Below are 21,124 nucleotides of genomic sequence, written 5' to 3'. Positions count from 1 at the left end.
CACGCTGAGAGTGTCCTTTCTAACTACACATGTATGCAAGTTTCTTTCTCTTTCACTTTCCCTCCCCAGATCATAGTAATGGCTTGCATGGAGTTTGAAATGGGAAAGGTGAGTGAACTGCCTAAGACCCACAGGTAAAGGAGGAAGGAAAAATTGCTGAAGTGTACCCAGGTAAAAATAATGTCATCTTCTTAGTTCAGGTAGGGAAAGACCTTTTTTTTTTTTTCCAGTCAGTTCATGGGGCTTGAACTCTGGTCTGGACACTGTCCCTGATCTGAAGAGCACAGGGACAGTGCCCAGGCCCCAGGGTAGGGTGGTAGCCTTGAGCTGAAGCACTCAGGAACAGTACCCAGGCCCAGTTCAAGCCCCATCACACACAGACGCACACACAGACACACACAGACACACATAGACACACACAGACACACACACACACACACACACAAAATAGTAGAAAATAATCAAATATCTGCCAACTATAGTAGCGTTGTGTGTGTGTGCATGTACATGTGTGTGTGTGTGTGGGGGGGTGTCCCAGGACATGAACTCAAGGCCTGGGTGCTATCCCTCAGCTTCTCTGGCTCTACCACTTGAACTACACCACAAATCCAGGCCTTTTCTGAGTAGTTTATTAGAGATAAGAGTCTCATGTACTTTCTGCTGGCTTCATACTGTGAGCCTTAGATTTTAGACTCCTGATAGCTAGGATTACAGGCCTTTTTACAAAGCTTCTGGCTTAGTAATTATTTACATGTTGAATTTTCATTTATTTGTGTATGTGTACTTGTAGATATAGCATCAAATTTTATTTCACTTTTTTTTACCAAGAATATTAGGAAATTTTAAATTACACATGCATTTCATGGTACATTTTTACTGGGTAACACTTGTAATCTACTATCACACTGAATTGGCAATTCTAATAAAAACCAAGGAAGGGGTTGGGAGTTTGGTTTAGTGGTAGAGTGCTTGCCTGGCATGCATGAAGACCCAGGTTCGATTCCTTGGTACCACATACATAGAAAAAGCTGGAAGTGGGGCTGTGGCTCAAGTGGTAGAGTTTTAGCCTTGAGAAAGTCCAAAGACAGCCCCAGAACTGGCAAAAAAAAAAAAAAAAGGATGTTTCACTTAGTGTTTTAGTAAACCTACAATTTCTCAAACCTTTTCAAATATTGAAAATAGGTCAAAGGTCCTTATTTCTACTTTTTGAGGCTTCCAAGAAGTCTATAGATAAACAAACAGATCCTTCCATGTTTGCTTTTCTGTCCTTTGGAGATCCCAGACTACGATGTCCGGGTAGAAACCCAAGGGGGAGAGAGAGGCCCAGCTTGACAAAGGGCACAGAACTACTGCTGAAGGGAAGAATGGCTTTTATTTCCCAGCAGGGTCTAGACTATATTGAGATGAAATCACTATGTCTGGTTTTGTGTCACAGAAAAAGTGTGAGCGCTACTGGGCTGAGCCAGGTGAGATTCAACTAGAATTTGGTCCTTTCTCCATATCCTGCGTAAGTATGATGTCTGTTCTAGGATCTTCTGAGAGAGTTTATCTCTGAAATTGCTAATATTTCAATCTTCTTCTTCTTCTTCTTCTTTTTCAGGAAGCTGAAAAAAGGAAATCTGATTATATGATCAGAACACTAAAAGCCAAGTTCAATAGTGTAAGTGTATATTAGGAATGGTAAGCCTACAGAAATCATGCAGGGAAATGTATGTGTGTGACTGAACTATAAGAATATATGGAGGGCTGGGAGTTTGGCCTAGCGGTAGAGTGCTTGCCTAGCATGCACAAAGACCCAGGTTTGATTCCTTGGTGCCACATACATAGAAAAAGCCAGAAGTGATGCTGTGTTCAAGTGGTAGAGCTCTAACTTGAGAAAGCCCAAGGACAGTGCTCAGGCCCTGAGTTCAAGCCCCAGGACTGGCAAAAAAAAAAAAAAAGACTATAGGGAATGGTACGGTCATTGATGTCCTGAATAAAATCTTCATATTCAAAGGTGATGGTGCAATCTGTGTTCTCCAATCTGTTCCACATCATGCATATATAAAGATGTTATTAGGTGCTGGAAATGTGGCTTATTGGTAGTGTGCTTGCCTAGGATGCAGGAAGCCCTGAATTTGATTCCTCAGTACCAGTGTGGCTCAAATGGTAGAGTGCTAGCCTTGAGCTTCAAGCCCCAGGACTGACAAAAATTAATATTCATAGGATAGTCAGTTGAACAGTGAATGGACAGGAGACCAATTTGGGGGCTCAGGCTGATTTAGATCCAGTCTTGCCCTTCTTGAGAAGAGGGATTTAGTATATCAGCATGTCTGTGACCATATGACATAAACTATTAGGGAAGATTTGCTTTGGATACTTTTGTATTTACCTTTCTTATAAATGGGGATCTTGGGGATAAGAAAGCAGTAAGTGACCTGGACTCATGCCTGTAACCTTAGTTATTCATGGGAAGCTGAGATTTGGTTCAAAGACAGTCCAGGCGAAAAAAAAGCCAGTGAGCCTTTTATCTCCATTTAACCAGAAAAGAAGTGGAAGGAGAAGTGTGGCTCAAGTGTTAAAGAGTCTAGTTTTGAGCAGAAAAAGCAAAAGGACAAGCCAGGACCGGGCAACTAGCTAGCTACTTGCAGTTCAAACCAGCCGAGGCAGGAAAGTCTGTGAGAGTCTTAGCCACAAAAACAAAACAGAACAGAACAAAACTCACACATACAAAAAAAGCTCAGAGTAGAGCTGCGTCTCAAGTGGTAGAGTTGCTAGCCTTGGACACAAAAGCTCAGGGGGCAGAGCCAAGGCCAGAGTTCAAGCCCCAAGACCTGCACAAACAAACAAAAATCTAAGAGTCGGCACCCAGACCCTGTTTTCGAGCCCTAATACTGGCAACAAAATAAAAAAGGGGTATGTGTGGGGTGGGGAATAACTTCATGTCCTTTTCATTGTTCTCATAAGCACCTTCGTTACCAGAGATCTATAGGAATGAAAAATGATACAAAGTAGTAAATCAAGCTAATCACTTCTGTGTGCACTTTTATAGGAAACTCGAACTATTTACCAGTTTCATTATAAGAATTGGCCAGATCATGATGTACCATCATCTGTAGACCCTATCCTTGAGCTTATCTGGGATGTGCGTTGTTACCAAGAGAATGACTGTGTTCCCATTTGCGTTCACTGCAGGTAGGATACTGCATAGGAACTTTCTTTTGAGAACCAACTGAATGTCAGTCTGGCCTGGGACTGTAATTCAAAGGAAAAGGTCAATAGCAGAAACAGTCTATGAAAAATGTAACAGAGGGGCCAGCAGCGTAGCCAAGTAGTAGAACACTTGCCTAGCACAGTACAAAACCCTAGATTCCATTCCTTGGTACCACATATACAGAAAAGGCCCATAGTGGCACTGTGGCTCAGGTGACAGAGCCTTGAAGAAAAAGTGTCCAAGGACAGTGTCCAGGCTCTGAGTTCAAGCCCCAGGACCGGCAAAAAAGAAAAGGAAAAAGAAATGGAACAGAGCATTAAAGTTGTATTTTCCTGATAAATTACTTTTGAGCAATATAGCTCTAGTGACTCTTAGGAGAAACTGCCTGAATCCTGGCCTAATGTTCACTGTTGTTGATTTGCTCTGGAAAATGGAAAAATGTGAAGTTTCATTGCCTCTAGGTTTCTTCTTCCTCAAATCTGTTGATGAGTAAAGTTGTAGCCCAAGTAGTAGAGCCCTAGTCTTGAGTGGAAAATACTAAGAGAGTTCAACAAGCCCCACTACTAGGTACACACACAAATACACAAAGTCTAATATTTAAATCAGGCTTGGTAGCTTACATTGTAATACTAGCTACTTAGGAGGCTGAAATCTGAGGATTGTGATTCAAAGCCAGTCTGGGAAGGCAGACTCTTTTTTTTTGGGGGGGGGCGTGGGGGTGAGTCATGGGGCTTGAACTCGGCCTGGGCACTGTCCCTGAGCTCTTCAGCTCAAGGCTACCACCCTACCCTTCAGCCAAGCCCCACTTCCTGTTTTCTAGAGGTTTATTGGAGATAAGAGTCTCAGGTCTCTTTGTGCTTGGGCTGGCTTTGAACCTTTATCCTCATATCTCAGCTTTCTGAGTAGCTAGGATTACAGGTATGAGACACTGTGCTCTGGCTAAGGCAGACTCAACTCCAGCCAACTAGTAAAAAGCCAGAAATGAAAGGATGGTTCAAATGGTAAAACACCAGCCTTGAGCAGAAAAAAAAAAAGTAAGCATTTGAAACCCCGAGTTCAAGCCCCAGTTCCAACACGTACACACACAAAAAATTTGTTGGCTAGCCAATGTGGTGGCCCATGCTTGTAATTCTAGTGACTCAGGAGTCTGAGATCTAATGATCATGGTTCAAAGCCAGCGCAGGCACTAAAAAGTCCACAAGACTCTTATTTCCAATTAAGCACCAGAAACTTGGAAGGGATTCTGTGGCTCCAGGGGTAGGGTGATAGCCCTGAGCTGAAGAGCTCAGGGACAGCCCCTAGGCCCAGAGTTCAAGTCCCATTGCCAACAACAACAACAAAAAAATTGTTGATGAAACTGTCCAGCTAGTCTTTACAAGTACTCATGGCTATGGTCTTCTGTTTCAGTGCTGGCTGTGGAAGGACAGGAGTCATTTGTGCTGTTGATTATACATGGATGTTGCTAAAGGATGGGGTAAGTTTCTCTCATCAGGGGCTTCCTTTTTGCTTTACTGTGTTGCTTACAAGTCTTAGGAATAGTCCCTATTCTGTGGTTCATCTTTTGTAGAAAATTCATTTGACCCATTCTCTCAGATGATTCAGCTCATTCCTATGATGATGATTCCAAGGGCAGAGTTATGTAGCTCCATGTTAGAGGGCTTGTCTCACTTGCACTAGGCCCTGGATTTGATTCCTAGAATGCCAACAGATGACCCCCTAACAAAAAGCAACACCAGAACCTGAGAATTTCCTAAAAATAAGCATTTTGGGCCTTATCCTATGTATTACTCCAGAAGTTCTAGAGGCGGGGATTGAGCAGGCTCCCTGAATGATTCTGATACTTCTTAAAATTTGAGAGCCACTGTCCTAAGTTGCGTGATATTTGCATTTCTTAACAGATGGACTCAACATGACAACCAACTGTGCATTTTAGTTACTAAACCATTTTGATGTAGATTAGGGAATTTGTAAGATGTGAGCTTTAGACTTATCTGATCATTTATTTAATTAAATTCTCACATTTGCTTATCTAGTGAACTTTGCTCACTTAATCTTTAGCTCTGGACATGTGACCTGCCCTTTCCACCATATGAAATCACTGTGCAGAGCTTCTTCAGTCTTTTTTTTTTTTTTGGTTTGTTGTGGAACTTGAACTCTGGGCCTGGACATTGTTCCTGAGCTCTTTAGCTCAAGGCTAGTACTCTTATCATTTGAGCCACAGCTCCACTTCTGGCCTTTTTTTTTTTTTTTGCCAGTCCTGGGCTTGAGCTCAGGGCCTGAGCACTGTCCTTGGACTTTCTCAAGGCTAGAGCTCTACCACTTGAGCCTCAGCACCACTTCTGGCTTTTTTCTATGTATGTGGTACCAAGGAATTGAACTGGGTCTTCATGCATGCTAGGCAAGCACTTTAACCACTAGGCCAAACTCCCGGCCGGCTTTTTTTTTTTTTTAATGTGGTACTGAGGAATCAAACCCAAGGCTTGATGCATACTAGGCAAGCACTCTACCACTAAGCCACATTCCCAGCCTTCTTCAGTCTTTTCTAGGGAAAATGCTAGTCTCTAAATCATAGTACAAGTGATTATATACCATATTAGTTAAAAAAAAATACTTTCTTACTGGGCACGGTGGCTCATGCCTGTAATCCTAGCTACTCATGAGGTTGAGGTCTGAGAAGAGCAGTTCAAAGCCAGCCCAGGCACTAAAGACCATGAGATTCTTATCTCCAGTTAACCAGAAGAAAACTGGAAGTGTTACTGTGGCTCAGGGGGTAGAGGCAGGGTGGTAGTTTTGAGCTGAAGAACTCAGGGACAGTGGCCAGGCCCAGAGTTCAAGCCCCACTGATAGATAAAAAACAAAACAAAACACAACACAACAAAAACACCTTCTTGCCAGATGCTGTTGACTATCTGTAATCCTAGCTACTCTGGAGACTGACATTTGAGAAGCATGGCTCTAAACTAGCCTGAGAAGAAAATTCTTATCTCCATTTACTGACAGAAAACTGGAAGTAGGCCTTGAATTTGGCCTAGAGGTAGAGTGCTTGCCTAGCATGCAGGAAGACCCGGGTTCGATTCTCAGTACCACATACATAGAAAAAGCTGGAAGTGGTGCTGAGGCTCAAGTGGTAGAGCTCAAGCCTTGGGAAAGTCCAAGGACAGTGCTCAGGCTGTGAACTCAAGCCCAAGACTAGCAAAAAAAAGTAATGTTAGCCTTCAGCATACAAGCTCAGAAACAGTATTTAGGCCCTGAGTTCAAGCCCCTGGACTGACACACACACAAAAAAAATCAAAAACAAATACATGTTCTCTTTCTCACATTATTCCAGTTAGAAGAGGAGGATGTCACAGAAATACTGTGGAAATGATTTATTCACCAAGCATAAAAAGGAATATTTACTCTTTTTATTTGACAGATAGTTCCTGAGAACTTCAGCATCTTTAGCTTGATCCAAGAAATGAGAACACAGAGGCCTTCACTAGTTCAAACTCAGGTATGGATTATGATCATCAGATTTGAGCATGCAAATGTAAGACCCAGGAATGGCACAAAATAAATAATGACATAGAATTGTTTCGAGAATGCCTCTCCCCCCTTGTTTTTTTCCTTTTGCAGTACTAGGATAGAGCACAAGACCTGGCACATATGATTTACCACAAATCTCCCCAGACTGCAAGCTCTTATTTTTTTTTTTTTTTTTGCCAGTCCTGGGCTTGAGCTCAGGACCTGAGCACTGTCCTTGGACTTTCTCAAGGCTAGAGCTCTACCACTTGAGCCTCAGCACCACTTCTGGCTTTTTTCTATATATGTGGTACCGAGGAATCGAACCCGGGTCTTCATGCATGCTAGGCAAGCACTTTAACCACTAGGCCAAACTCCCGGCCTGTGCAAGCTCTTATAAATGAACTTGCACCTAGGTTTATGGAGTAAGCAATTGATAATGGCAGTTTAAATATTTTAATCTGGAAATTGTGAATTGAAAGGAAAATGAACAATTAATAATACAAAAGTTATCTCTTTGGCCCACATAGCTTTTAGGGAAAAAATACTTTTACAGTAGAAATAATATTTTTTTTCTCGTATGTGCTCACAAGCTGTAGGCAGTCTGTGTTTTCAACATGTAGAGGGAAAGTTTACATGAGATGAAAGCATTAGCTTGTTTAGTGCTGAGACTTAAAAGAAAGAAGACCCTAGTAAATACATAAAGACTCCAGGAAGTATGTAGCTTAGATATGCGAACTATATTATTATTAAACTAATAAAGCCATACTTCACTTTGGAAAAAAATTCCATTTCTGCCCTCCTTTTAAGATTTGAAGACAGAGTGAACAGCCCTCAGATTTTGGCATTATTAGTGACTAGATGAACAAATATCTGAACAGTTGTAGGTACTTTTTCTGACACCTCTGTAACCACGAAATGGCAGTCTAGCTAGATCAGTGCTTCTTGTCTTAATTTTCACTCAAAAAAAATTTTTTTTAAAGCATGGCTGTTTCAGAGTATTGACTCTACATCAGACTTCTACAAACAAAGCAAAACAAAACTTTAGAAAGTTATTTGTTTTTTGTATATTGTACCAGTACTGGGATTTTAACTCAGGATCTTGTGGTCTTTTGCACTCTACTACTTGAGCCACAGCTTCACATCTGGCTCTTTGCTAGGTAATTGGAAGTAAGAGTCTCATGGACTGTCTTGCTTGGGCTGCCTGGATCTACAGATTGAAGCCTCCTAAGTAGGTAGGGTAAGCTACCAGTGCCCAGATATTCTTTATTTGTTTGAGATTGTGTAAAACATGAGAGGAGGAAGTCGATGCATAGACTGAAAGGCAAAAACAGAGTAGTTAAAAGACCTATAAGTCTTGGGCCTGGAGTTTGGCCTAGTGGTAGAGTATTTGCCTAGCATGCACATGGGTTCAATTGACCGAGTTCAATTCCTTGGTACCACATATATAGAAAAAAAGCTGGAGGGGCAGGGAGTTTGGCCTAGTGGTGGAGTGCTTGCCTAGCATGCATTAAGACCCAAGTTCAATTCCTTGATACCACATACATAGAAAAAAGCCAGGAGTGGTGCTGTGACTCAAGTGGTGGAGCTCTAGCCTTGAGAAAGACAAGGATAGTGCCCGGGCCCTGAGTTCAAGGCTCAGGATTGGCAAAAAAAAAAAAAAAAAAAAGCTGGAAATGGTGCTGTGGCTCCAGTGGTAGAGTACTAGCATTGAGAAACCCCAAGGATAGTGTTCAGGCCCTGAGTTCAAGGCCCAGGACTAGCAAAAAAAACAAACAAACCCTATAAGTCTTGTGCTAGTTGAGTCTCATTTTTCTGTGCTGATACCATATGTAATCACGGACTTCCATACTTTATTCAGTGGTTTACTTTTCTTTGGTATGTTTACTGGAACAAACAAGTTGCTTTTAAATGCACTAACCTAAAAATGACAAGATTTTGTTTCTAAGCCAACATCTTCAAATTGCTTCTGAATGTAGACAAGCTGTAAACATAGTTGCCTAGTTGCTTCATAGTGTAATTATCAAGGTAAATAATACATGCTAAAGCTGTTTTATCCATGACAACTACGATCTGCCTTTCTTCAGAAAAGATGAAAGTGGCTACAAAACATATCTAGGATGAAATAAGCTCCTAAAAACATGAGGAGGTCTGGGAATGTGGCTTTAGTAGTAGAGTGCTTATCTAGCATGCATGAAGTCTTGGGTTCAATTCCTCAGTGTCATATAAATAGAAAAAGCTGGAAGTGACACTGTGGCGGAAGTGGTAGAGTGCTAGGCTCAGGGACAGTGCTCAGGCCCTGCATTTAAGCATCAGGACTGGCAAACAACAAACAACAAGCCAAAAAACTATGAGCAAAAGCTCATACTGTACTCTTAGCTAATCTGGCGGCTGAGATCATTATTTGAAGCCAGAACTGACAGAGAGATCTTGAGAATCTCATCTCCAATTAACCAGCAAAAAGTCACAAGTGGAGGTGTAGTGAGTGGTGCAGCATCAACCTTGAGCAAAAAGCTTCGGGAAACTGAGGCCCTGGGTTCAAGCTCCAGGACAGGCATTAAAAGAAAATGTGAGCAGAGGAATGGCAGTAGAAGACACTAAAATGTAATTAGAAGAAAAAGAAACCACCATGGGGCTGGGATTTTGGCTTAGTGGTAGAGTGCTTGCCTGGCATGCACATAGACCCGTGTTCAATTCCTTAGTACCACATGCATAGAAAAAAAGTCGGAAGTGGTGCCGAAGCCCAAGTGGTAGAGCTCTAACCTTGAGAAAACCCAAGGACAAAACTCAGGCCCTAAGCTCAAGCCCAGGACTGGCAAAAAAAAAAAAAAAAGAAACCACCATTACATCCTTTGATACTAGCTAGTCTTTAGGCTGTAATCTAGGATGGGCTGCATAGAGCTTTGTTCCACAGTTCAATGACTTACGTTAACTAGTCTGCTGTTAGTATCTGATGGATGCTTTTCCAGAGTCTAAAACTGATTTTCTTCATTTTTCTGGTTGTGTTGCTTTTCAGGAACAGTATGAACTGGTGTACAATGCTGTATTAGAACTATTTAAGAGACATTTGGATGTTATTGGAGATGGATACTCTGGAAGAGAGGTAAATTTTAAGATAAATATTGTCTTTTTTTTTGTGGGTCTTGGGGCTTGAACTCTGGCCCTGGGCACTATCCCTGAGCTCTTCAACTCAAGGCTATCAAAGGCTATCCCCACAGCCATACCCCACTTCCCAATTTCTAGTGGTTAATTGGAGATAAGAATATCTTGGACTTTTGTGCCTGGGCTGGCTTTGAGCCTTGATCCTCAGATCTAAGCCCCCTGAGTAGTTAGGATTACAGGCGTGAGCCACTGCACCCAACTCATATTAAGTCATTTTTTATGATTGTTTTTCTTCATGAGATCTCAGAAATGTGGACTTTTCTATTGTCATAAATAAATTGGAGTTTCAGGCATTCAAAGAGCTATACTAAAAATCTAAGCCACATTCCCAGCCCTGAAGAGGATAGTTTAATTTTAGTTAGTTTAACTTAAAAAGTTAATCTTTGGGCTGGGAGTTTGGCCTAGTGGTAGAGTGCTTGCCTAGCATGCACCAAGACCCAGGTTAGATTCCTTAGTACCACATACATAGAAAAGGCCAGAAGTGGTGCTAAGGCTCAAGCGGTAGAGCTCTAGCCTTGAGAAAGTCCAAGGACAGTGCTCAGGCCCTGAGCTCAAGCCCAGGACTAGAAAAAAAAAGTTAATCTTGGAAGTGGTGCTGTGGCTCAAGTGGTAGAGTGCTAGTCTTGAGTTGAATGCTCAGGGACAGTGCACAGGCCCAGAGTTCAAGTCCCATGACCAACCAAAAAAATAAGAATCTTCTCCTTAATTTTCAGCTAAATTTAGGAGATACAAACTTTGGGCAAGAATGTGTTCTGATACTATGTATCAGTTGATTGTTGGCAAGTCAGACAAATGATAAATATAAAGTCATGGCTGAATGATTTTTCAGGTTATACTTGCCTTACTGTGATCTCAAATGTTTCACCAAAATTTTCTTTATAAAGATTGATAAGTAGGGCTGGGAGTTTGGCCTAGTGGTAAAGTGCTTGCCTAGCATGCACAAAGACCTGGGTTCTATTCCTCAGTACCACATACACAGAAAAAGCTGGAAATGATGCTGTGGCTCAGGCAGTACAATGCTAGCCTTGAGAAAGCTCAAGGCCTGTGTTCAATCCTCAGGAGTGGCAACAACAACAACAAAAAGACTGCTAAGAAGGCAGGGAGCATGGCCTAGTGGTAGAGTGCTTGCCTAGCATGCACAAAGCCCTAAGTTCAATTCCTCAGTACCCACATACACAGCAAAAGCCAGAAATGGTGTTGTGCCCAAGGACAGTGCCGAGGCCCTAAGTTCAAGCCTTAGGACTGGCAAAAAAAAAATGCTGAGTAAAAATTATGCATGTTGCTTGGCATTGGTGGCCCATGCCTATAATCCTAGATATTCCGAAGACTATGTGAGGATTGAAGTTAGTTTCTTTTGTTCAAGGTGAGCACTCTACTTCTTGAGCCACAGAGCCACTTTTGGCTTTTTTGAGTTTATTGAGGAGTTTCAGGGAGTTTCCTGTCTGGGGCTTGTTTGCTCAGATCTCAACCTCCTGAGTCGCTAAGATTATAAGTGTGAGGCACTGGCACCTAGCTTATGAGGACTGAAGTTAAAAGCCAGTTGGTAAATGCATCAGATTTTTATTATCAATTAGTTAGCAAAACGTCAGAAGTGGAGGCATGATTCAAGGGGAAGGGCTTATTAGACACTAAATATTTATCTTCCTGGGTTTGGCTTTTATAATGTTTTCCAGATTCCTCCTTTTTTTTTTTTTTGCCAGTTGTGGGCTTGAGCTCAGGGTCTGATCACTGTCCTTGGTGGGGGGGCTCATAGGGCTTGAACTTGGCCTGGGCGCTGTCCCTGAGCTCTTTAGCTCAAGGCTGCCACTCTACCCTTGAGCCAAGCCTCACTTCCTGTTTTCTAGTGGTTAATTGGAGATAAGAGTTTCAGGTTCTTTTGTGCCCAGGCTGGCTTTGAACCTTGATCCTCAGATCTCACTCAGCCTCCTGAGTAGCTAGGATTACAGGCATGAGCCACAGGTGCTGTGTGCCTGGCTTAAGCTGATTTTTTTTTTTTTTGCCAGTCCTGGGCTTGAGCTCAGAGCCTGAGCCCCTTGGACTTTCTCAAGGCTAGAGCTCTACCACTTGAGCCTCAGCACCACTTCTGGCTTTTTTCTATGTTTGTGGTACTGAGGACTGGAACCCAGGTCTTTGTGCATGCTAGACAAGCACTCTACCACTAGGCCAAAATCCGGCCCCAAGCTGAATTTTTATATTCTCTGAAAAAGTACTTCTTGGTCAGCTGGATATTTAAAGTATTTCTAGTCAGGCACTGGTGGCTCATAGCTATAACCCTAAGCTGAGATCATATATCAAAGCCAGCGTGGGCAAGAAAGGAAATCCATGAGACTTTTTTTTTCCTTTTTGCCAGTTCTAGGGCTTGTAGTAAGGGCCTGAGCACTATTCTTGGGCTTTCTCAAGGCAAGAGTGCTACTACTTGAGCCACACCCCACTTCTGGCTTTTTCTGTGTTTGTAGTACCGAGGAATTGAACTTGGATCTTCATACATGCTAGACAAGTACTTTACCACTAGGTCACATTTCCAGTCCCCTCACAGACTTTGTGCCAGGGCTGGCTTTGAACTGTGATCCTCACCTTCCTGAGTATCTGTGATTGCGGGCAAGAGCTACTGGCACCTGGCTGCCATGAAACTCTCATCTCCTACTAATCACCAAAGAAGCCCAGTGGAGCTATGGCTATAGTAGTAGAGCAGTAGAGCAAAAAAAGCTTAGGGATAGTGTTCACACCTTGAGTTTAAGTCCCAGAACTGCAACACACATGGTATTCCATTGACATTGCTTTACTAAAAATCAGTGTCACTTGTTTCTCCCGAAGGTTCAAGCAAAATCCTTAATTCATGAGCAGAATCCCACTCTGCAAATAGACTCTCATTCTCCTAAGTTACCAAAAGAGTGAGTAGAGTTTTATATCTCTGAAACAGCTTGTTTGTCACTGTGACACTGGGGAGGCTAAGTCATCATTATTCTTTCTTTTTATTTCAGACTCACAAAAAACCCCAAAATGAACCAACTGAGCAAACCAAAGACAACAATAGGAATGGCAGCTTCTTCATTTGAAGAAATTTGTGCAAAGGCAGAGGTAGTTCTGCATCCTGACAAGTCAAGCCTTTCTTTTGACTTTCTGGAGCTAAATTATGGTTCTAATAAAAATGTTAACACAGCCTTGAACTGGCAGACAAAGGCATTGCCAGTAGTTGGGGAACCTCTAAAGAAGCATCAAAGTTTGGTCTTGAGCTCTCCTTTGTTTGAGGTATGCGCTAATTCTGAATCTGTTGCTGCAGCAAGAAGATGTGTGAATTCAAAGGGGCCAGTGATACGCACCAAATCAACTCCCTTTGAATGGACAGAGCAAAAAAACCCAAGAGAGGTGGGCATGGACGATAACTTTTCCTACTTGGAATCTAAGCCACAGGATTCTTGTTTGAAGGAGTTGCAGGCTCAAAAAGTGGTGTGTGTTTCTTCAGAAGAACTGAGCTATTCATTGCCTCATGACTCTGAGCTCCAAGGGTGTAACACTTCCAGTGGGAAGCAGTGTAACTCTGGTGCTTTCCGCGAACATTCGTACACATCTTTAGTAGAGGATCCTTATTTTTCATCACTGCCTCCAAGTTCTGCTACTTCTAAGATGTCTCCGGATGGAACTATATTTGCTGGTTCCTTGCTGCCAAGGTCTTCTACAACCCTCTTTTCTCATTGTGATTCTCATGATCCTCTAATGATGCCGTTGAATCAAGAGACAACTGTAATAGGTGAGTTGATTTGAAAGTTTGTATGGAGTGAGTGAGTGTGTGTGTGTATCCTGAGGCTTGAATTTAGGGCCTGAAGCTGTCCCTGAGCTTTTTTTTTTTTTGCTCAAAGCTACCACTCCACCGCCACAGATCCACTTCCAGCTTTTTTGAGCAGTTTCCTGGACTAAGAGTCTTACAGACAAAAACAAAAAGTCTCATGGAGTTTCCTTTCCAGCCTGCTTCCTACACCAGACATATCAAGGCCCCTGAAATAGGCAGCATTGGAGACAATCAGAGCTGTTACAGGATGTAGACCAACAGGATGGCTTCTAAGAAGGCAATCTTCATTCCTACAAATGTCTACAGAAGCCCACAATTTTCCTGTAATACACAGAAGCAGCTTCCAAAGAACAGTAGAAGACAAACACCTGATTAACAGCACTATATAGTTACCTAAAATTTTTGTTGCATAATCATGTGACTATATGACCTGAACATATTGTTAAGCATTGAATTATTTTCCTGCAGAAGGAAGGGTAAGATTTGTCTTGCTGTCTTTTTTTTTTGCTAATCCTGGGCTTGAGCTCAGGGCCTGAGCACTGTCCTTGGGCTTTCTCATGGCTAGCACTTTACTATTTGAATCACAGTACCACTTCTGGCTTTTTTTCGATGTGGTACTGAGGAATTGAACTTGGGTCTTCATACATGCTAGGCAAGCACTCTACCACTAGGACAAACTCCTGGCCACCAGAGGTAAGATATGTGAGACTGTTTAGTATTTTGTGTGGATTTTTTTTTTTTTTTTGAGTACCACTCCTGGGACTTCAACTCAGGGCCTAGTTACTGTCCCTGACCTTTTTTGCTTAAGGCTAGCAATCTAACATTTGAGCCACAGCTCCATTTCTGGCTTTTGGGTGGTTAATTGGAGATAAGAGTCTCATAAATTTCCTGCTTAGGCTGCCTTCAAACTGTGATCCTTAGATCTCAGCTTCCTGAGTAGCCAAGATTAGAGACATTGGCTTCATGTGGAATTTTAAATCCTATAACACATTTTTCTTTCATTATTTTTTTACAATTCTGCAATTTTGCAAAGTAATGCATAGTATTTAACTGCAGTAGACATGGATATTTTGCCAGAAACATGGCAATGAGACCTTATCTTAAAATAACCAATGTGAAATAAAAGGGGATAGAGGCATGAGATAGTGAGAGAAACAAGCAAATGCTAGAACCTGAATTCAAATCTAGTACTAGACATGTTTTAAAATATGGATATAGGAAGTCTCTCCAACTAGATTTAATATACGTCATAAAGATACTTTTTTTTTTTTTTTTGCCAGTCCTGGGGCTTGATTTGGGTCCTGACCACTGTCCCTGGGATTCTTTTGCTCAAGGCTAGCACTCTACCACTAAGCAACATGCCCAGCCCAAGATATTTTTTTTTTTTTATAGGTGACCATACTATACCTTAGACTTCTCAGAGCATCACTTTGAAAAAAAATCCTTATTTTCACTGGTGTTAGTAACTCTGACCTGTGTACTGTCTGGTGGTCATTTCTTACCATAGCACTTAGGATTTCCAATGCAATTTCTAATTTTTTTTTTTTTTTGGCCAGTCCTGGAGCTTGAACTCAGGGCATGGACACTTTTTGCTCAAGGCTAGTACCTTGCCACTAAAGCCACAGCACTACTTCTGGATGATTTGAGTATGTGCTACTGAAGAATAGAACCCAGGGCTTCGTGCATGTTAGGCAAGCACTCTACCACAAGGCTACTTCTCCTGGCTAAATATTTTTTTATATTTAGAAAAACCTTGTCATGCTATTATTGTGTGTACATTTGTATTCTTTCTTTTCTTTCTTTTTTAGGCCAGTTCTGAGTCTTGAACTCAGGGCTTGGGCAATGTCCTTGAAAATGTTTTGCTCAAGACTAGTGCTCTGTCACTTGAGCCATAGCAACACTTCAGGCATTTTCTGAGTATATGGTACCGAGGAATCGAACCCAGGGCTTCGTGCATGCTAGGCGAGCACTTTACCACTAGGTTATGCTCCTGGCCTGTGCGCGCTCGTGTGTGTGTGTGTGTGTGTGTGTGTGTGTGTGTGTGTGTATGTGTGTTTGTGTGTGTGTGTGTGTGTTTGTGTGTGTGTGTGTTCTATACAAAAGGAAAGCATGGTGTAGAAAATAATCCAAAGAATTCTAAGACTCAGTGTCTCAACCAAAATAATATTGAGCTTGGGGCTGGGAGTTTGGCCCAGTGGTAGAGTGCTTGCCTACCCTGCACAAAGATCCGGGTTCAATTCCTCAGTACCACATACATAGGAAAAAAAAAAAGCCAGAAGTGGTACTGTGGCTCAAGTGATAGAATAGCCTTGAGAAAGCCCAAGGACAGTGTTAAGTCCCTAAATTCAAGCCCCAGGCCAAAAAAATAAATAGTATTCAGCTTGTAAAGTAAGTGATACATTTTGTAAAATAGTTAAAAACCTCCTGGGTTTTAAACCAAGGATCAAATTTATTTAACTCTTCCTTGAGTGAACAAATGCCAGCTAAACTATTTAAGTATAAATTCTCACAAACTTATATTTAGCATTAGATTAGAATACAAGAATCTTCTTTGTGTTGCTCTGATTATAAAATTTTTGATTGTATTTCTGGTGACTGGATAGCACCTTCTCCCAGGACAGATGATGAATCACCCCCTCCACTTCCTGAACGGACACCAGAGTCTTTCATTGTGGTGGAAGAAGCTGGTGAGTATAGCTGAGCAAATACGAGGTGTCCTATTACTTCTCAGGTCCTATCAGGACTGTGTGTGCTACGGATGAGCATGTTTGACTGACACCACTTCTAAGAATGGGGCCACGTTTACTCTTTTCCAGAATTCCCACTGAGTACTCCCGAATCTCTCCCTCCCTCCATGAAAGTAAAATTTGGCACATCAAAGGAATGGAATGGAACATCGGAATCAAAGACTTTTGGTGATGCTGTGAGACTTAGGCCAAGCAAGGTCAATAACTTTTTTTCTGACTTGATTTATTTGGATTTAATGGCTACTGTCCTATCCCTTGAGCCACAGTGCTATTTCTTATTTAAAAGTTCTTAGAGGGCCGGGTGTGTAGTAGCCTAGTGGTAGAGTGCTCACCTACCATACATAAGCCCTAGGTTTGATTCCTCAGTACCACATATTCAAAAAAAAGCTGGAAGTGGCGCTGTGGCTCAGTGGCAGAGCACTAGCCTTGAGCAAAAGTGTTCAAGGATAGGGTACAGTGGCTCATGCCTATAATCCTAACTACTCAGGAGGCTGAGATCTGAGGATGATGGTTCAAAGCCAGCCCAGGCACTAAAGAACATGAATATCTTATCTCCAATTGACCTCTAGAAAACCAGAAGTGGTGCTGTGGTTCAAGGAGTAGGGTGGTAGCCTTGAGCTGAAGAGCTCAGAGACAACACCCAGGCCCCAGAGTTCAAGCCCCATGACCCACAAAAAAAAAAAAAATGGGGCTGGAGTTTGGCCTAGTGGTAGAGTGCTTGCCAAGCATACATGAAGACCCAGGTTCGATTCTTCGGTACCACATACATAGAAAAAAGCCAGAAGTGATGCTGAGGTTCAAGTGGTAGAGCTCTAGCCTTGAGAAATTCCAAGCACAAGCCCAGGACTGGCAAAAACAAAAAAGAAAACAACAAAAAAACAAACAAAAAATTCTTACAGTTTCAATGCTTGTAGGAAATACCTGTCACTTTTTAAATCATAATTTTAATGTAGTGGTAATTATTATTGTTAATAAATGCACATATGTAAAGACCTTTACATTTATTTATTTGCCAGCTGTGGGGCTTGAACTCAGGGACTGAGCACTGTCTTTGGACTTTTCTCAAGGCTAGAGCTCTACTACTTGAGCCACAGCTCTACTTGCTTTTTTTTATGTATGTGTTACCAAGGAATCAAACCCGGGTCTTCATGCATGCGAGGCAAGCACTCTACCACTAGGCCAAACTCCTGTCCAGGACCTTTACCTTTAAGAACAATCAGAACAATCATCGCTTTTCTTTTTCTTTCTTTTTATTTTTTTTGTTGTTGTTGGTCATGGGGCTTGAACTCTGGGCCTAGATGCTGTCCCTGAGCTCTTCAGCTCAAGGTTGGTACTTGATCACTTCCAGTTTTCTGGTGGTTAATTGGAGATGACTCTGGGATTTTTGTGCCTGGGTTGGCTTTGAACTATGATCATCAGATCTCAGCTTCCTGAGTAGCTAGGATGTCAGGCATCTACCACAGCACCTGGAAAATCATCTCTTTTGTTTGTTTCTTTTTTTTGGGGGGGGGGTCAGTCATGGGACTCCAACTCTGGGCCTGGGCACTGTCCCTGAACTCTTTAGCTCAAGGCTACCCTTGGAGACACAGTGCCACTTCCAGTTTTCTAGTTAATTGGAGAGAAGATTCTCATGGACTTTTTAGTGCCCAGGCTGGCTTTGGACCTCGATCCTCAGATCTCAGCCTCCTGAGCAGCTAGGATTACAAGGGTGAGCCCCGAAGACCAGCAAATCATCTCTTTTCTAATGTCATAAAGTAACTACAATTTTAACAGTGTATCTTCAAAATCACTAAGAGGATTGGGAATGTGGCTTAATGGTAGAGTGCTGGCCTAGCAGGCATGAAGCCCTAAAGGTACAATTTCTCAGTACCACATAAACAGAAAAAAACTGGAAGTGGCACTGTGGCTCAAGTGGTAGAGTGCTAGCCTTGAGCAAAAGAAGCTCAGGGACAGTGCCTAGGTCTTGAGTTCAAGCCCCAAAACTGGCAAAAAAGAAAAAAAATCATTAAAAATGTGTTTTCAGGGGCTGGGAATGTGGTAGAATGCTTACCTACCATGCATGAAGCCTGGGTTTGATTTCTCAGTAAGACATAAACAGAAAAAGTTGTAAGTGGACACTATGGAACAAGTGGTAGAGCCTTGAGACACAGAGAGGCTCAGGGAGAGAGCTTAGGCCCAGAGTTCAAGTCCCAGGGCTGGCAAAAAAGATTTTTTTTTCGTAAGTCAGCATGCTTGCTTCTGAATTAACATAACTATATGAAATATAATGGCTTAAAATGCAACTTAATACTTTGATTTTTTTTTTTTTTTTTTTTTTTGCCAGTCCTGGGCTTGAGCTCAGGGCCTGAGCACTGTCCTTGGACTTTCTCAAGGCTAGAGATCTACCACTTGAGCCTCAGCACCACTTCTGGCTTTTTTCTATGTATGTGGTACCGAGGAATCGAACCCGGGTCTTCATGCATGCTAGGCAAGCACTTTAACCACTAGGCCAAACTCCCGGCCCTACTTTGATTTTTTTTTGTCGTCTGTTTTCTGATGATTAATTGGAGATGAGTCTCACAGGCTTTTTAGTGCCTGGGCTGGCTTTGAACCTTGATTCTCAGATCTCAACCTCCTTAGTAACTAAGATTACAGGTGTGAGCAACTGCACCTGCTAATGCTTTGATTTTTGTATAATATATATACATACATATTCTTTTCTTTTTCCTTCTCTTTTTAGAGTATAAAACTTCGGAGTCCTAGATCAGGTAAGGTTTTGTCTTGGCTTTAGGCAACATTTAGCCAGAAGAATCTGTGCGTGAAAGCTGGGTGTGGTAGCTCATTTCTGTAATCCCAGCTATTCAGGAGGCTAGATCTGAGGATTGTGGTTCAAAGCCAGCCCAGGCACTAAAGAACACGAGACTCTTATCTCCAATTAATCACTAGAAAGTAAGAAGTGGGACAGTGGCTCCAGGGGTAGAATAGTAGCTTTGAGCTGAAGAGCTCAAGGACAGCACCTAGGCCCAGAGTTCAAGTTCCATGACCCTCCCTCCTCCCCTCCTTAAGTTTAAAGTAACCATCCCAGGAGGCCTCAGGGGTCTCACTATGGCTCCTGCCATGCATCGATTTATTTCTGATCTTCCCAGGTTTTGTTATGGGAAAGGCAGAACTTTAGAATTTTGCTTCTTGATATATAATCCTTTAAGAATGATTACAGATCTGATCTTTTAAAATTGAATTGCCAGAGTGATCTTGAGGTTTGTAGGTGGGCGGGGGGCAGAAGGTATCACACTGTCATACTTCCTGACTTCAAATACTTCAAAGATTAAAAAAAACTTGCATGACGTTGGCATATAAGTCACAGAGGAAAACCACACATCCACAGCCAACTGAGTTTTGACAAAGATGTCATGAGCACCTTAGGGAAAACAATGCTATTTTCAACAACAATAACAACAAAAATGCTGGGGAAAATGCTGTAAAAAGTACACTCTATTAGTTATAAAAATCGACTCAAAATGAGCTGAACATAGTGGCTCACATCTGTCTTCCTAGCTGCTTGAAGAATGAGACAGGGGGGGAGCTGGGAGGGGAGGAGTTAAGACTTTAAGGCCAGCCTGAGTAAAATGTTCACAAAACACCATTTCAGCAGAAAAAGCTGGCTGTGGTGTCAAGCAAGCTATGGTGAAAAGTATGAATAAGAGGATTGTAGTTCGGGCTAACTTGTACAAATAAAACAAAATAAGAACATGAGATCTTCTTTGAAAAATAACTAAAGCAAAAAGGCCTAGGGATATATTGCAAGTGGTAGAGCATCTACCTATCAAGTGTTAGTCCCTGAGTTCAAACCTCAGTGCTCTAAAAGAAAAAGCAAAAAAACTTCAGAGGGATGAAAAGCTTAAAAAAATCTATGAGACAGTCTGTGTCCATGAAAGTTGTGGAAAAAAAACAAGGGAAATGTGTCACTTAGGACATTGGAATACTCAGGATTTTTTTTTTTCCACAAAATTCCCCAAGCATAGGAAACAAAAGTAAAAATGGACAAATGGGATCCTACCAAATAAAAAGGTCTGTCCAGCATTTACCACAATGAAGAGGCAATCATAGCACTATAGAAAAGATCTACGAAAAGCTACTAATAAAATCTCTGAAAAGCTACTAATGCTCAAGATTGCTCTGGCTATTCCATTTCAAAGATCTCATCTGAAAATGATATCCTGGATATTTACCAGAATTCAAAGAACTCAAAAAATTAACAGCAAAAAAACCCAACAAATTGATTTTAAAATGGCAACAGACCTAATACAAGGCTAGGACCCTACCACTTGAGCCACAGCACCCCTTCTGGCTTTTTCTATGATTGTGGTACTGAGGAATCAAACCGTGGACTTTGTGCATGCTAGGCAAGCACTCTACCACTAGGCCAAATTCCTGGTCCTGGCTTATTTATTTTTGTCGGTCATGAGGCTTGGACTCTGGGCTTGAGCGTTGTCCCTGAGCTCTTCAGCACAAGGCTACCGCCATACCCCTTCACCCTCAGTGCCACTTCCAGTTTTCTAGTGGTTAATTGGACATAAGAATCTCACAGACTTTAGTGCCTGGGCTGGCTTTGAACCTTGGCTCTCAGGTCTCAGTCTCTTGAGTAGTTAGGATTATAGGCATGAGCCACCACGCCTGGCTTGGCTTATTATTATTATTATTATTTTTGCTAGTCCTGGACTTTAGCTCAGGGCCTGAGCACTGTCCTTGGACTTT

General features: G+C 42.0%; 1 protein-coding gene across 1 annotated transcript in view; it reads left to right on the top strand.

Annotated features, from left to right (window-relative positions):
- The window catches only part of Ptpn22 (protein tyrosine phosphatase non-receptor type 22), a gene marked incomplete at its 5' end in the record, with an annotated part of 48,612 nt that overhangs the window by 12,774 nt on the left and 14,714 nt on the right, over nucleotides 1-21,124 (top strand). Inside the window, 12 exons of the mRNA XM_090333645.1 lie at nucleotides 70-108; nucleotides 1,436-1,507; nucleotides 1,601-1,660; nucleotides 3,032-3,174; nucleotides 4,601-4,667; nucleotides 6,609-6,686; nucleotides 9,711-9,797; nucleotides 12,671-12,747; nucleotides 12,838-13,604; nucleotides 16,247-16,330; nucleotides 16,433-16,587; nucleotides 19,110-19,137. Of these exons, the coding sequence (XP_090189771.1) occupies nucleotides 70-108; nucleotides 1,436-1,507; nucleotides 1,601-1,660; nucleotides 3,032-3,174; nucleotides 4,601-4,667; nucleotides 6,609-6,686; nucleotides 9,711-9,797; nucleotides 12,671-12,747; nucleotides 12,838-13,604; nucleotides 16,247-16,330; nucleotides 16,433-16,587; nucleotides 19,110-19,137 (1,657 nt within the window). The remainder of the gene's footprint in view (nucleotides 1-69; nucleotides 109-1,435; nucleotides 1,508-1,600; nucleotides 1,661-3,031; nucleotides 3,175-4,600; nucleotides 4,668-6,608; nucleotides 6,687-9,710; nucleotides 9,798-12,670; nucleotides 12,748-12,837; nucleotides 13,605-16,246; nucleotides 16,331-16,432; nucleotides 16,588-19,109; nucleotides 19,138-21,124) is intronic.

The sequence above is a fragment of the Megascapheus bottae genome, chromosome 6 (genome assembly GCF_031878675.1).
Source record: "Megascapheus bottae isolate mThoBot1 chromosome 6, mThoBot2.hap1, whole genome shotgun sequence".
NCBI lineage: Eukaryota > Metazoa > Chordata > Mammalia > Rodentia > Geomyidae > Megascapheus > Megascapheus bottae.
The sequence above is the reverse complement of the archived record's forward strand: the minus strand, read 5'-3'. Positions and strand labels throughout refer to the sequence as shown.